The 15,977-nt window shown below is 36.4% G+C and overlaps 1 protein-coding gene across 1 annotated transcript; it reads right to left on the bottom strand.

The window, feature by feature from the left end:
• Window positions 1-1,243: 1,243 nt before the first annotated feature.
• Window positions 1,244-15,632, bottom strand: LOC119889187 (cytokine-dependent hematopoietic cell linker). The gene is made up of 17 exons (XM_038700100.1): window positions 15,446-15,632; window positions 12,222-12,262; window positions 10,118-10,271; window positions 7,303-7,355; window positions 7,153-7,195; window positions 4,977-5,027; window positions 4,855-4,889; window positions 4,740-4,750; window positions 4,566-4,649; window positions 3,324-3,345; window positions 2,487-2,511; window positions 2,322-2,406; window positions 2,216-2,232; window positions 2,045-2,139; window positions 1,873-1,950; window positions 1,627-1,782; window positions 1,244-1,540 (listed from the first exon to the last, which is right to left on the bottom strand). Exons 2-17 carry the CDS (start codon window positions 12,222-12,224, stop codon window positions 1,388-1,390), a joined length of 1,065 nt encoding a protein of 354 aa, XP_038556028.1. The 5' UTR covers window positions 12,225-12,262; window positions 15,446-15,632; the 3' UTR covers window positions 1,244-1,387.
• Between the last annotated feature and the right edge of the window lie 345 nt (window positions 15,633-15,977).

Genomic DNA, 15,977 nt, shown 5'->3' on the forward strand with positions numbered 1-15,977 from the left:
CACTTCTACACAGCCATCACCCAGTCTGTCCTCTGCACCTCCATCACTGTCTGGTTTGGATCTGCCACCAAAAAGGACAGGAGCAGACTACAACGGACAGTCAGAACTGCAGAAAAAATTATTGGTGCCAACCTGCCCTCCATTCAGGACTTATACATTTCCAGAGTCAGGAAACGGGCAGGAAACATCACCGCAGGTCCATCTCACCCCGGACACAACCTGTTCCAGCTCCTCCCCTCTGGTAGGCACTACAGAGCACTGTACGCCAAAACCAACAGACACAGAAGCAGTTTCTTCCCACAAGCCATCACTCTGATGAACAGCTGATTTCTGACTCACAGTGTCAGGAACAATTCTTGTGCAATAACCCAGTAACTCTGTCTCTAATCAGTCACCTGTTTCCACTTATTATTTATTTATTAACCATTCTCTATTTCAGTGCTGTTCATACTATGTTAATACTAATTAACATTAACACAATAACAATACTTAATATGTTCTGCGCATGACTCACAAGCGTGGTTTGTTTCCACACCCATAAATCTGTGCAACCTTGCTGTTGGGAATGCCATCGAGAAAGTGGCTGATCGGCAGTAACATCAAAAAAAAAAAAATTAATTATCAGATTAGGCTAGACCTGATATCTTATATAGAGATGGCATCATATAGTATTTCAACATGCTCCCCAGCTCCGTACAGTACACATGGAGTGAGAAGTGGTGCAATATAAAATGATTTTCTGTAATGGGAGCATAATTTGATAGGAGATATTATATATATATATCAGAATACGCTACCCCTGAAATGATATTATAATATAATCAAAGAATATGTCATAATACTGTGAGAGTTACAACTTTATGGGATTGGAAAAGGTAACACATAAGGTAGCATTTTTCGACAGGGCAGCATAGATCGTCAGAACACCGGTTGAGTGTTTTGTTACTGTACTTTTGTGTTAAAGTACAGTCATCAAATTTTTAGAGTTCAGACCTCTACCTACTACTTGTGTTATCAAGCAAAAATGACAAATATTTTCTCCTTCCATCTTCCCATAAGCGAGTTTGTTGCTTCTCTCTGCTTTGCATCATTGTAAAGCGATAATTTTTTTTTTTGGACTGTTGGTACATGAAAAAATGCAATATGAAGACATCACCTTGTGCTAGGAAACTGTGATGGGTTAAGATTAATAAAAAAATAATGAACAGATAATTGATAATGACAATAAAAGTCAGTTGCAGACTTAGATGAAACACATTTTTTTATTGACACAAGCAAACACTTTAACAAACTGTATACACATTGTCAGCTGCGGTGGATGTATTGGGTTACATGCAGTAATGATAGAAACATTCAACAGGTTATGTTTGCTGGACTGATGCATGTGTTATTGCAGCAGCTGGTCAACATCCCTTCTCGTTATTGGACATGTCAGCACACAGTTTTCTGGGTATCTGCTTCCAGTCATATTTCTCCCGCTGATGAGTATTATTGGGAAAATGGAGTGGAACTTGATGATATCTGCCACAGAGTCAAACATCTGAGGAGAAATAAGACGCAAGCTACAGTAAATATAATGCTGAAGACAATGTTCGTTGACTATCTTTTCAGGTTTGTCTCACTCACATCAGTTGATCGTTGTCTTGTACCAAGGACGTATTTGCTGGTGCTCTCCATGAACCGAATCTTTACATTGTAAACCTTCTTCTCGTGATACACAGCCAATACAAAGGGTTCGCTGTTGGAGTTGATAGAGCAGTCTCGTACCAAAAAGGCCCCATCCTAATGTGGTTAATGTGAGCAACAAAAGAAGTTTAGCTTTAGACATATTCAAATCATTTTTGGATTAATTTCATATTAGAAGAGATATACCTTGTTCACCAGGTGTAAAGCGTGTTCAGCATCTGCTCGATTACAAGCCCCAACATACCAGTCTTCTTCACAGTTGGTCTGTAGAGTTCAGTGAATAATGACATTACACCTATACACTATTTATACATACATACATATTTCTTTAATCTTTCCTAAGTGGCAGTAAATATACCTGTTGAGGCTTTTCCATTGGAACAAAGTCATGTTGGTCAAAATCTTCTTTGGTTTGTGGCCACTCATGGTGATGACGTTTTGATGACACCCTTTCTATAAGTAGACGATAATGCTGACTTATTTAATCAATAACTGTACAATGATACTCAGGTTTTGTAAAATTACTTACCTAGATTTTGTTGTGATCTAAATAATGGAGGAAAGAGCACATGTAAATCATACATGACATAACATGACATAATTGTCCTGTAAAGCCTGAGAAATGAAAAGCGCACCTTTTTTCTATATCGTGAGTCTCCAAATCCAAAGAATGTCTTTGATTGTTATGAACGGCTGAAACACTTTCAACACTCTGTAGACCTAAAAACACATTCAAAGTTATTACAAGTATTAAGACGTTTTTAACCAAAATGTTATTTTCACAGTTATTTTGCACTTACCTTTGGTATGTGAACTGAATTCTGCCTATTAGTATTAAAAAGACAATTACATAAAAACAACATGACAGCACAGTTAAGAAGTCCTTTCTAGTTAGGTTGCAGGTTTAATTATGTAGATTAAATAATATATACAAAATGATAATGAAAAATAGCAGGCCTGTAAGCTATAATTAACATTAGAGAAAGGATTGGTACATGGGAGCAGTAGAAAACAGAACTAGACACAAGTATTACAAGACACAGTGCAGGAAATAAAATAATGTTATATATAATAAAATATTACATAGTAATAAAATAATGAAATAGGTAGAATTAATAAAACAAAGTAGCACATTCAGAAGTGAGAGATCCAATCAACAATAAGTCGTGGAGGAAGTATTCAGATCTTTTACTTAAGTAAAAGTAGTAATGAAACAGTGTAAAAATACTCTGTTACAAGTAAAAGTCCTCCACTCAAAATCCTACTTAAGTAAAAGTACAAAGGTAAAAATACTCATCATGCTGAATGGGCAATTTCAGAATATTTTTGATTATATTTTTACTGGATACCTTTATCCATAATAACACATCATAATTTAATAGTTAATTTATTTATTATTATTTATTTTAATTCTGTATTAATAATATGAATCTGAAACTAGTTACTAAAGCTCTTAAATAAATGTAGTGAAGTAAAAAAAAGTACAAGTAGCATAAACTGGAAATACTCAGGTAAAGTACAAGTACCCCACAATTGTACTTAAATATTGTACTTGAGTAAAAACATAAGGGGAAAAAAAGGGAACACATTATTTCTTAGCTATGATTGAAATAATGATGCACGTTTAACTTACTCACTTTTTTAGTTGCTCTCTGTCCACTGAAATGAAAAAGCGGCATCATTTATACATAAATAAATGCTTTATTAAAGAAACCATCACACTTTTTCTGTCACTATCTTTCTAACCAGCAGATGGTGTCACTGCCACACTGTATAAACTGTCTTTTACTTTCCAACTGTAGTGATCACAATGCAGAACTGTTGTGGAACTCTGTGGAATTCCATGGGGGGTAGTTTGAATAAACACCTTCGGATCTGGTAACTGGCTCCTTCCCCTCTCCTACAGTGAAGGTCTCAATTGAATACTTGCCAGACAGGACACAAGAACTTTTCATCCCTGAGATACTATATGTCTTGTCAAGCTAACGAAGCAAGGCACAGGCCTAAGATAAGCCTGCCAGATGCCTGAGAAACACAACTGTGAAATCCTTTGTTTTCAGCCTTGGATGAATTGTCCAACCCCCTATGAATATACAGATTTAACATAATTTACCATGTGGCCAAAATACCATAGATTTACCAGCCGACAGAAATCTCTGCAAGCATTGCAGTTATGATCTGTGTAAGTATAAGTATAAAGAATAATCTCAACAGCTGATTAGTCAGGAATGTCATGTTAAATGATTAAGTGATATAATAAGAACTGCTGTTTAAACCATGTGTTGTCTGATTGTTTAAGTAGCCATTATGCTATTTTATGTCTTGAATCACGATTGCGTGGCCATAGTGATGTTTGAGCGTATGTGAATTTTGCTTGTTCAACTTAAATTCACTAGGGTCAGGAAAACATGAATAGCAATTATAAAAGCTCAACCTGAACTCAAGCAACTTTGTTTTAGTTTAACTTAGTTTTTCTTAGATGTCTTTCTTTAAGTTTCTTTTGTTCCTCGCCTAAAGTACATTAACAATTTAAATTTTTTTCTAAAGTTAGCATATCACTGTTGTCACTCACTATTGCCCAGTGAAATTAAGTTAATCCCACAGTCTTTCAAAGAGAACTCAAACCTTCCTAAAAGACTAGTGAATTTAATGATCGAGTTATTAATTAACTTGATTTATTTTTTTTATTGTTTTTCCTGTTCTCCCAAATGCATGTAGCTTAAAGATTTAATTAGTAAAGTAGTTGATCTGCTACACAAAATCCACATAGAAAAAAGGGTCACATCAACAACAACAGGACAGACGCTCACTGTGACAACAGACGGTCTGTCTACTTGCTTCCTGTCTAAATTAGAGTGGAAGAGTAAAACGATACTCACTCTCTCCTGCAGGGTTCGTGTAGAGCTAGTCTGGGGAAGTTATTCGCTAATGGCAAGGTCAACGGTGGAGGTGATGGAGAGCGCCTGGAAGAGCACAGGCTTCAGCTGTAAGTCCATTCATAACTTATTTAAACTCTAACAATGAATAACTTGAATGATAGTTGGGCAAATTACCTGTGTGAGGGCTGTGATATTAGAAAGAGAGAAAAGTGATAATCTGTTTTATGAGTTGCAATCAACACAATTTATTGACACAAAGACAGAGTCTACAGTACACCAAGCTGTTTACCTGGGCTTCCGGCTGTACAGGTGGTAACCTCTTATCTGTAAGAGCAACATGTGAAAATGCTGGGATGCTTCTGAGGTCAGTGTGATGAAAGTGAGAAAGGTAATTTTTCTGAGTTGTCTTACGTAATCTGGTCTTTCTTCTACCGGGCTTCAGGTCTCTGTTGACAGCAGGCCCTGTGTTTGAAAAAAAAATAATGCAGAAAAGTAACTTTGTAAAGTGTAAACCTACTGAAGTAATGCTCCTAAATACATTTTCGAGGTTGTGGTACTTGGTCTCAGAGGGAAATTTGACATGTTTTAGTAAACTACAAGGCTTTAGTTACATGTTACTTTACTATTTTTAGCTGAAATATGCGTTCCCACAACTGACTTAAAAAACATCATCTAAAGAATTACATGGTCCCAAATATATTGAGGTCAGGAGCTGTAACACTGTTAAAAAAACTTGAATTTCCCATTTTGGTGATTTTTAATATAGACACTCATTATATTTAAAAAAATGTTTTATTGTGGTGTTACTTCTTTTTCTTTAAGCTGCATTCATCTAATTGAAACAAGCTGACAAATAGCTGCCACCATCTCTTTGTTGTTTGTTAGTGTGGTGTATAACATATGTGCATTTGATGCATAACAGTTTAACATAGCACTGTAGCAGCTGGATAGAGGATTAGTAAACTTTTATGATCAAGAACAGTGTCAAGCGGATTTCTTCTCAACACATCATCGCAGCATTATTGTTCGGACACCACATTAGCAAACAGCTGCCTTTTTTTCACATCAGGCAGACACATCGTAACATAAGCAATATATTGGAGTAGTGTTTATGGCCACCTGACAAATGTTAAGTCCAACATTCACTCGCTTTTTAACACTTGTGTCAGGAACAACTGACAGTGTATCAGTGGACCCTTAAAAAGTCTTAAATTAAATTTAAAAAATTTAAGGACAAAAAATGTCTTTAAAAGACATATTTTTGATAATGAAAGCTCTTACATTTTGAGATGATGCACGGACCCTTGATAAATTAAACTGACACACAGCATTTATGCTATAAAAATCTGATGTTCTTCGTTATCAACTGAGTGTACAGTAGTTATTTTTCTCATTTTATTGTTCCGTATATCTGCCTTGATTGTGCATTGGACGCCACCGGCTCACGCGAACTGAAGGAAGTAAAGAAATAATTTACTGATTATGCTCAGCTAAAGCAGACTGTCTTTCATGATCAGCCTTATATTTTGTTATCATGTAGCCTTACTTTCTGACTTTACCATTTTACTAATGTTATGTTGGCAGTTTAAAAGCAGATAGTGAAAGTTCTCTGTATGTGTGAGATGCAGTCTGGTTATTTTTGCAATCTGAGCCTGGATTATGCTTTTATTTCAATTAAGTATATAATTTCTGCTAGTTGAGACAATTAAGGATTCAGCAGAACTGGTGATATTGCTAGATAAATAAATGTGTGACATAAGCATTTTCATTATTTATTTTCTGGTGTCCCGCGACCCGACCCCGGATAAGCGGATGAAGATGGATGGATGGATATTCTGGTGTTGCAGTCTTGACAAGGTGACAAAGTCCAACCAAGTAGGCATAGGGAAATAATTAATTTATGTTAATTAATTAATTAATTTTTTAATTTATGTTTATGTGTGCATACAGCCTGAATTGAGACAAATATCTGGGTCTTTAACTGGTAGATGCTTGTGTTTACTAGCTAGATGCAAACTTAACACTCTGCCTCCTTTACTGTAGTGTACAGGGGATTTATCAGGGCCATTTACTGAAAACTGCCCACCAAGGTTGAAAAGACTAAACCATGCATTAAATATGCTGTAAAAACAATACAATGAGCTAAAAGAGACTAAAACGCTCTGCAGGGGTGGGTGATAATTCATGTTTTCAGCACTATGAGCGACCCTGTCACATCCCGCAGAGCCATTTAATTTAATGTCAAATCTTAAATAATGCAGGTTAAGTGACCCTGTGTAACTTTTGCTGAGCCTGTGGCCAAGTAGAGAAAAGTCATAAAGTCAATGAACTGACTCAGTAATGTCTTTTACACAGTTTGCTAACGTCAGCTATTATTAGCCACCATAACCTACTGGTACCAGGCCAAGTAAGGCTGTAGCAGCAAAAGCCCTGAGTGTACTGAATTAAACAACTGTGTGTTGGATTGCTCATGTATTTAACTTAAGAATGTCTTATCGTTGCACTTGATTTGTTCCACGACTACTTCTACAGAATATCTTTATCACAATAATTAAAAATCATATTCTGGCGAGTTTTGTGTCTTTACCTGATGTAAGTGGGATTTCTCTAGGTAGGATGCTGGAGTTCCCCTGATGGAGTGGAGAGAAAAACACAGCACATAAAATGTAAGATGACGTTTACAGTAGTTCAGTTGTAATGACGCATTCATTTAAAGAAAACAAAACAGAAACCTTACAGCGGACATTGATGAAAGGCTCTGAGCCGATGATGACCTTGGAAGATCCCTGTCTTGAAAACAAAAGTAGCTGTGATGCCCACAGTTTTATCAGCAGTAATGACAGTAGTTTCAGTAGTTCAAGTGTTAGTTGACAGTTAAAACACTCTTTGAGTTCGTATCATTCTTGTAGCTCGGTCGTTGCCAGTCCCAGCAGTGCATTGCAACAGCAGCAGACTGTATTGATTACAGACGGAGAACACTCCAAGTGTGAACAAATTTAAAAGCCACATTCAGTATAAAGTTGTAGACGCGCAGCTGTGAGGCCCCTTGCTGTGGGCCACATCTATGCAGGAGAGTAAGGGAGTCTATTCACACTACATGCTTTCCTCTCTCCCCCTTCAGCTCCTGGATAATTGTAATCTCTCGCAGTCTGACTCAGCCAACAGATGGCCCTGGAGACCCACTAGCAGATCGTGCTCACTCAGCATGAGCTCTCTCTCAGATCCACACTGCTTTCATTCTCACCACAGTTTTGCGGTGGAGCTGTTATTTCATTCAACTTCATTCTAATTATATATTTGTCAGAGCTTTTCTGTGTAGGAAAGTAAAATATACTCACCCTCATTGTGTCATCCGTACAAACACTTCACAAGTTGATGTTTGGACAAGTTTAAGAGTTAATTCTTAGATTTTTTATATAGTTTTTTTGTTGTATATGCTATATTTTAATACATTTAAGGCAGACGTGTAAAAAGAGTAAGACAAGTGGGGACACACATCAAGGGTTAGATTCACTCTTACAGACAGACAGAATGATCAGCCCACTAAGCGACAAAGATGACAGTTTTGTGTTGTTCTCTCAGCTTCCCTGTAAGCAGTTGTCAAGGCTCACACAAAAGCGACTGAACATTTTCATTGGTCACACTTATTATATTTAACATGTACATATTTTTATATATATTTGGGCTGGGCAAGTTAACACATTAATTAATAAACGTTGACAATTATGTTATCTCACGTTAATGCAGTTTTAATTTTTATTATTATTATTTTGCTCACTGGCTCTGAATACACATACAGTCAATACAGCCAGCAGACTACATTGGATGCAGAGTGTGGGAGAAGTAGATAAACAAAAGCAAGACAAACGAACAATTAAATGCCATAGCAAAGTGGATAGATACACACTGCATGCAAACAGCGAGGATCAGACTCTCTTCCAATGATTTGTGCTGCGTGTCACGCACAATTTCAGCAGTGGGCATGTGCTCGACCACTGCTTGTCACTATGCCTTGTGCTCGACCACTTCACCTCACTCTAACAGGGACACTTGCTACTGAACATAGACTGTTTATGCTGCAAAACTATAAAACAGATTTATATATGTTAACCTGTTGCTCAGAAGGTTCCTGTCATGATATGATTGTGGCTCTGGACTCTGATGGCAACTAGTATTAACAAGCTAGATAAAAGGTAATGCCCTGGCAGTGGCAAATAGCTTTGGTTTAATATTTGATTTGATAACATTAACGTTCAAGTTGCTACAGTGTAAACGGAATACTGCTGGTAAAAAGCACATTTGTTTAAAGTGTTTGCATGCTGTTTGCAAACTTATTGCACTTAGTGTATAGCAGTACATTTAAATTAAAAGTGCACAATACACTACTTTACAGTTCATTATTATACATAGACATACACACACATATACACACACATATACACACACACACACACATATATGACTATTTTGTCAGTGTATAGCAGGACTTTATGTAGATTATGTATCTACTGTATGTGTGTGTTTATGTTCTTATATCCTGGTGGGGACTTTAACCTGAATGCACACCGTGGGGACATAAATTTAGGTTGTGACAGGTGGAGACTGCTTTTTGAGGGTTACAGTTGGGTTAAGGTTAGGGTTAGGAGCCAGGGAATGCATTATGTCAATGAGATGCCCAGGGATAATAATCCTGACCCAACATCTTTGGTGGACATGGCCTCATCTGACTCCGAGCCAAAGTCACAGCCAGAGCCTACCACATACAAATAGGCCAAAGCATATACCATTTTGAGAGAATGACTTGTCCAGTTTACGTGGCTCAGATATGGTAAAACATCCAGCATTATGCATTGTAAAATAGTGCGGCCAGTATGGAACAGTGCTTTTGCTGTCAGAGCATTAACATACTAAACTAAAATGTTAAAAAAGCACCATTTCTCCTAGAAACACATCCTGTGCTGTGACAGGAGCATGGCCAACAGCAGCCCCTCTCCCTGCAGCGTTTCACAACAGGCAGCGGCAAACCGAAGCAGTAAGGAGTCAGAAATTATAAGAAACTTTAACACTGTTTAAAATATAGTGAAAAAACAGTTACCTTTTACTACATTTAAGTACCAGATCATCCAAAGAATGGGTTAAATGTCAATGACACTGCCTGTACCCAGCCGATAAAAAAAAATGTTTGTTCAAATTGCGAATCTGACATACATATGAGTCATAACTGATGGCTACACAGACTATGCTTATGAGAACTGACAAATAGACTGACAAATAGTGACCAAATAGCACCTAAATTATGTGCTGGTGCACCTAAATGAAAAAGTTAGGCGCACCACTGCCACCAATGTAAAAAGTTAGTCTGGAGCCTTAACTAATACATGTCTTTTTTTAAACAAATTTGAAAAAAAATCCTTAAACCACAAAACTTAACTTAAACAGAACATTTATGTGGACAAAATGAAACAAAATCAACGCTAAAATCTAAGTATCCTAAATTGAAATGGAAATTGAAAACAACATGAAATAAGAACTGTGTGAATGTGACTGAATACCTGCATACTCTCTCTCATCATTTATGGGCCTTGCAGGAAGTATGCGCACATTCAGGACTTCCTCCTGGTCATCCACCACATCGTACTCAGACTCATCGACGTTGTTGTGGTTAATGCGTCTTTGGTTTCTGTTTCTGTCTGTCTTGCTGCGGTCCTGTGGACAAAACATTGCATTTTCTTCAAACTGGAAATACTAAGTGTAAAACAGATACACTTCATAAACCTGGGACTAAAATACTGCATATTTGTGCTCAGATGTCTGAGACTCAATCTTATTGTCAAAGTCATTACATCACATATATACAATACCATAAACAATACTACAAAATCTGAAATGGCAATCTTAATTTATTTTAACACTGTAGTAAATACTCCCAGTAAAGCCTGCAACAACTTTTGAGTAAACAGCTAGTGTTAATTATATACTCATATACAACAATGCTAAACACAGGAAGTAACTATGAGGTGTTGCAACATAACCTACTGCTTCACTCTTTACAGACACTAACCCCCACCCCACACACACACACACACATTTATACTCAGTCTGTCTGTGACACAGTGTTCAATAATAAACATAGTCTGTTTCTGTGAATTAATGACACATTTGGCAAAGGGCATTCTGACTGTGTCTGGTATTGTTGTGCACCTGTGGCAAAACTGGTAAAAAGGGTGAGATTAGGATGCCTACATTATCAGTGGGTGCATCAATCATGGCCAATCAAACCTGCTTGTCCCATTCAATTTAAAATCTGTGTGCTCCACATCAGAAATGGTTCTGTTGTAATAAAGAGTGCAGATTGGCATTTCCTAAAAGAAAATTTATGTTTTTGTCTAGCAGTTGCGGCATCACCTCCAGGCACGTATTCAACACCACAAACATTTTGCCTAAGGCAGAAAATGTCTGTCTTTGGAAGCCCAGGTTACATGTTTGAACCCGAAGAGTTTCCTTTGAAAGACAATGATTCATACAAAAAACACATGTTTGCATATGTGTACTTTGCATATTTATCCAGTCTATGTAGCTGAATAAGTTAATTAATTATTCAGAAAAGAAATGTTGGGGGAAATTGTCTTTTCAAAATATAACACGTTCAGGTTCTTATATTGCAAGAGGTGGTTGGACAAGTGTGACTCAGGCTACCCAGAAGAGCTGAACAATGTCTACATTTTTCTTTTACATAACTTCACCAAAAATTGCAATGTTTAAAACAACTGTTCCTAGTTTAGTCTCCTTTATGTGGACATTAATCACATTTTTTTGCAAAGGGCACTTATAACTTGAAGGCCAAGGTCACTTTCATGTATCAACAATGCCTGTTACAGTACATTGTTGAAGATTTAACAATTTAATAAAAACATCTCTCAGCCCTTGTACACTCAAATTGAACACATTCTTGCCCTGTGTGCTCATCTTTCTATTTAGAGACTGCAGATGGAACAGGCATACTTTCCTGTCTTTAGAGGGGTACAGGGTATCAACCAAAAAGGGATGTTAACGTCACACACACACATAAATGTTATTTATGTGTGTGTGTGGATTAAGATCCCATTAATGTCTTTAATTTTGCTATTTCACTGTCAGGGCTGAGTGTACTGTAAATATGTGCCTAATATTCATAACCTCAATATGACATTTATTTGAATTGAAAAACAACTATTTTCATTTTCTTGAGACAGGAATGTGGTTTCTGTGTTTTACAGCTTTTTAGATTTTTTAAAACCTATAATAGATGTGTTCAAATGGCATTAAAATGTTATTAATCAAATGTGCTGATCATTGTATTAATTAGTAAGACTAATTCAAGTGAAACATATTTCATAATTTAACTTCAAAATGAACACTAATGCAAACAAAACATTTCAACAGTCCGAAATTATAGTAAGAGTATAGTACAGTACAGAGTATGTACAGAGTATGGTTCTGGTCTGCTCTGAGTTGTTTCTTACTGTGGACTAACAATGACAATACAGAATTTCACTCTCACTTGTTTCTGTGCTAAACGGGAATTACACAGGAGGCTGCAAACTCCCAAAGTTCCCCCCAGGAACATTCATGTGGAACCGTCAGGGAAATGCTGTGGATACGGGCACCATAACTCACCATTATCACAGCAGACTCATGGCTGTTCTCTCTCTCTGCAGCTAACGAGGGGGCGAAACAAAAATAAAAAAAACATCATTAGTTTGGTGTTCTGCTAAAGAATGTGGCCTTCCAACAAAATTCGTCCTTGGACTTTTCTTTCTCAACAGTTGCACATGCAGAAGACTGAGGTCATATTTACAATTAAACAGAGCTCACTCTTCTCCTCAGTTTGTTGACCCAAGGCATTTTTTTACATTCAGTGGAAAGAAATTGTATCTGAATTTAATTTGAATTGCATTTTTTAAATACTAACAGATTTGTAAAATGTTTTTAACATAAGTGCCTTGGCTGTGAAAAGATCTTCCTGGTTCAAACAGGACAGCTGCTGCTTAAACAAGGAAATGTGTGAATTAAATAACCTTTATTAACTGAGCCTCCAGGATTATCATTAGATCATTCTAATGTTATAGATTTATGTCTATATTAGAACTGCTTCTCCTGTTTATTGAGTGTCGTATTGCTGCCACGCCATGCCACAAAAACGGGTCAGAATCACATTATAACGCAAAAAAAATATTGTTATAACTAGGTGCTTTTTCAAGTTATAACATGATATTTTCAAGTTATTGTTGTTTTAACATAAAATGTTTCACATTACAATGTGATAACTCAGGTTTAAAACAAGAAACTTTTGTTATAATAATATACCATTTGATGTGAAACCTTTCATGTTATAACAAGTGATCATATTATAGTGTTATAATATATATTATAACATATATATATATATATAAGTGTTTATAAATATAACTATAAATGTTTTATGCAATAACAAGATAGATAGTATAGTGTTATAAAGAGAAAAGTTTCTTGTTATAATGTGATAAGCTTGTTTGTCATATTAATGTGAAAATATCTTGTAACAATGTGAAAACATCTTGTTAGAACAACAAACATTTCACATTATACGGTGATACTGATATGTTTTTCTTATTCCGGCGTAGCAGTAATACACTGCCGTATTCCTGCCATTATCACTTCTGGACCTCATAAGTAATCAATATAATTTATATTGATTTTATAATTGGTTATACTGTGCTAGTGGTGAAGAGTGTCACTAAAGATACAAGGATTGGTTTGTCATTTGTGGTGTTTGAGTTTTATCTACATTTAATTGTATACATATTTGTTATTCAGTACTTAAAGTGCTTCTTTGTAACTTTTGAACGTCATCTTTATACAAAGTAAAGGTTTGTATAAAGTACAGTGTAACTGACATCACTTTTACACTGCATTGTAGCTTGTACAGTACCACTATCTCGTATTTCTCTCTTGTGGTCACAGTGGCTGCTCTTCAGCAAATAATAAATAATTTTGCTTTAACAGAATGGTGCAGCCAATGAATACAATGTTAATATTATCAGTTGCGGTACAGTTGGGTGTCATCAGAAGAGTGTAGAAGAAAGATGCTAATTATGAGACAAACAGCACATTAATTTAAAGATACAAAGCTATCAGTAGAGTAAAAGAGTTATAAATCCTGCACACAAGACTAGGTATCAATTCAGGAAGTAATAACCCACATGCATACAGAGCAACAGTAGCAAATGCTGCATTTAATTCAAGCAGGTGTAGCACCTTGGTATTCATTAGAAGTGTCTGTAAGTAGGGAGACCAGTACTGATTTAACCACTTCCTCTTTACAAAGTGTATCTTCAACCTACCAAATACTAATGTGAATGCAGCTTCCAGAGTTGTGTCAAAGCACAGAAATGTTTATCTATGTTTATCCTGGGGATCAACTAAAGTGTAATGTTATTTTTGCTTGTTTTGAGTTTTTTTGTGTGTCATATTTGGTAACTCAGTATGTCCAGCTATATTTAAGGCTCATGAATCATGAACAGAAGCTACTGAATGGTTAAATGACCAATACACTAGACTTTAACACGAGATATTTGCAATGATACATGGGTCTTTCTTGAATATCCTCCATTTGTGTAACATTTTAGCTTTTTAAGACATAATATCAATTTTAAAATGATGTTTTCAGGGAAAGAAGTAAGAAGAGAAAGAATAACAGGGTCAGGGCCAATCAATAACTTTTTGAGTGACATGTTTTTATCTGAATCCCTTTTACTGTGAAGGAAAGCAAAACAGGAAGCAGGAAGGAAACCTACCCAAAATAGAAGTTAGGACATTTAAGCATTTAGGATTGTGAAAATGCCAGGAGACATTAGAGGCTACCAACTCACAGTCCCAAATGGGAGAAACAGACTCTGTATTGGATTTGGCACAGTGGTCCAACATTCAGCAGGGCCGTCTATCTACTTTGCAGAGATTACTGGGCCATAGGAAGTGGTGTTGGATGAGACATATGAAAGGGATGGAGATTGGATACATGGAGCTAGGTTGAGCAGTTAGTCTGGAAAATAAACTTCTGCTCCCATGGAAATTGGGTGCAGAGGATTTGTGGCAACTCAAACCACCAGACTACTTAAGGATTTGTGACCTGGCTTTGCTACGGGCATCAAGAAAAGTATAAACTGCAGAGAGCAAGAAAGAGCTCTGTCTGAGGAGTGAAACAATATCAACAGGGATCAAATTAGGACATACTGTAGATATTAGGATCGTCTGTCATAAAAGTTTATACACTGTTGTTGATAATATTCTTGTTGGTGTTGAAATATGTATAATTGATACGTTAAATTAGTCCCCTGCTAGTTTGTTTTGTGGCAGTACATATGTATTTAAGCAGTTCTTTTTAAATCTAGCACTAGATTTGTTTGGTATTTGTGCATCTATTTAATTTGTATACAGTATTTCACTTCCAATAGATTTAAGTATTAACTATAGTGAAGATGTTTAAACTGTTATTTAGAGGAAAAAGTATAATCAGCATTACGTACAACTAGAAAGATGAGTTTTGCACATGTTGTTGCGGAAGCCTGGTTTATCTAAAAGTGCCCCCAGTACCTAATTCACACACCCCAATTCTATATAAGATGAGATGATGGTACATTGCAGTTTATATATTACATTAAATCTAAAATTTAAGAGCAACTGGAGACTTGTTCTTGAAGTTTAATCAAAGCACGATTCTCAACTCGCTGAAAATACTGCATTTCAAAGCTTGTCTCTTTCTATTTCCATACATGTCGTTTTCATCTATTTTTACAACAGACTTTTCGACACGCTCACAAATACAGCGGTTAAAAGTTGTGAACAAATCGGCTGTTACTTACCTTTTTAGAAGACTTTTACAACAAGCACACCTGCATCAGTGGTGTCCAGCAGTTTCTTTAGTTGCATGTATTTGGTTACAGAAATAGATCTGCAGTTTTTCTTTCCCTCCCACAGACATACAAAAACTCCTGGGCTGCTTCGAGTGTGACTGTTGGTGTTAAGCAGCCCACTGCAGTAACCTAGAATGACTTCCTGTGTGGTGAATAACTGGCCTTAGACAGAAAAAGGTTTCTTCGTGGAGGGCTTCTTCTTGTGCATCTGTGCTCTGATTTCACATTTGATGTCAACCTGCACAAAACATTTTGTGGAAACAGTGTTTGTGATATGGATTTTTTTTTTTACATGTAACAACTTTCTGCATCAACCCATTGATGTTTGATGAACAGCCGCAACCATGACATTTTTGTGAGATTATTTTCATGCTGCAGCATGGCAAAGTTTTAACGTGCAAGCTTCTGGACTTTATCTGAAAACCAGGCTCAGGTCATTTGCTCAGTAAATCAGGGCCAAATGAATCTGCCAGTGCTACAG

The sequence above is a fragment of the Micropterus salmoides genome, unplaced genomic scaffold (assembly GCF_014851395.1).
Source record: "Micropterus salmoides isolate LMB-PRFRI ecotype aquatic unplaced genomic scaffold, ASM1485139v1 Ms_hic_scaffold_5, whole genome shotgun sequence".
Taxonomy (NCBI): domain Eukaryota; kingdom Metazoa; phylum Chordata; class Actinopteri; order Centrarchiformes; family Centrarchidae; genus Micropterus; species Micropterus salmoides.

Excerpts from the sequence above, each read along its gene's own strand:
- LOC119889187 (XM_038700100.1), bottom strand. Across the intron at positions 7,196-7,302 it reads GCCTTTCATCAATGTCCGCT|GGGAACTCCAGCATCCTACC; the intron begins GTAAGGTTTCTG and ends CCACTCCATCAG. Across the intron at positions 1,951-2,044 it reads CAATGGAAAAGCCTCAACAG|ACCAACTGTGAAGAAGACTG; the intron begins GTATATTTACTG and ends TGAACTCTACAG.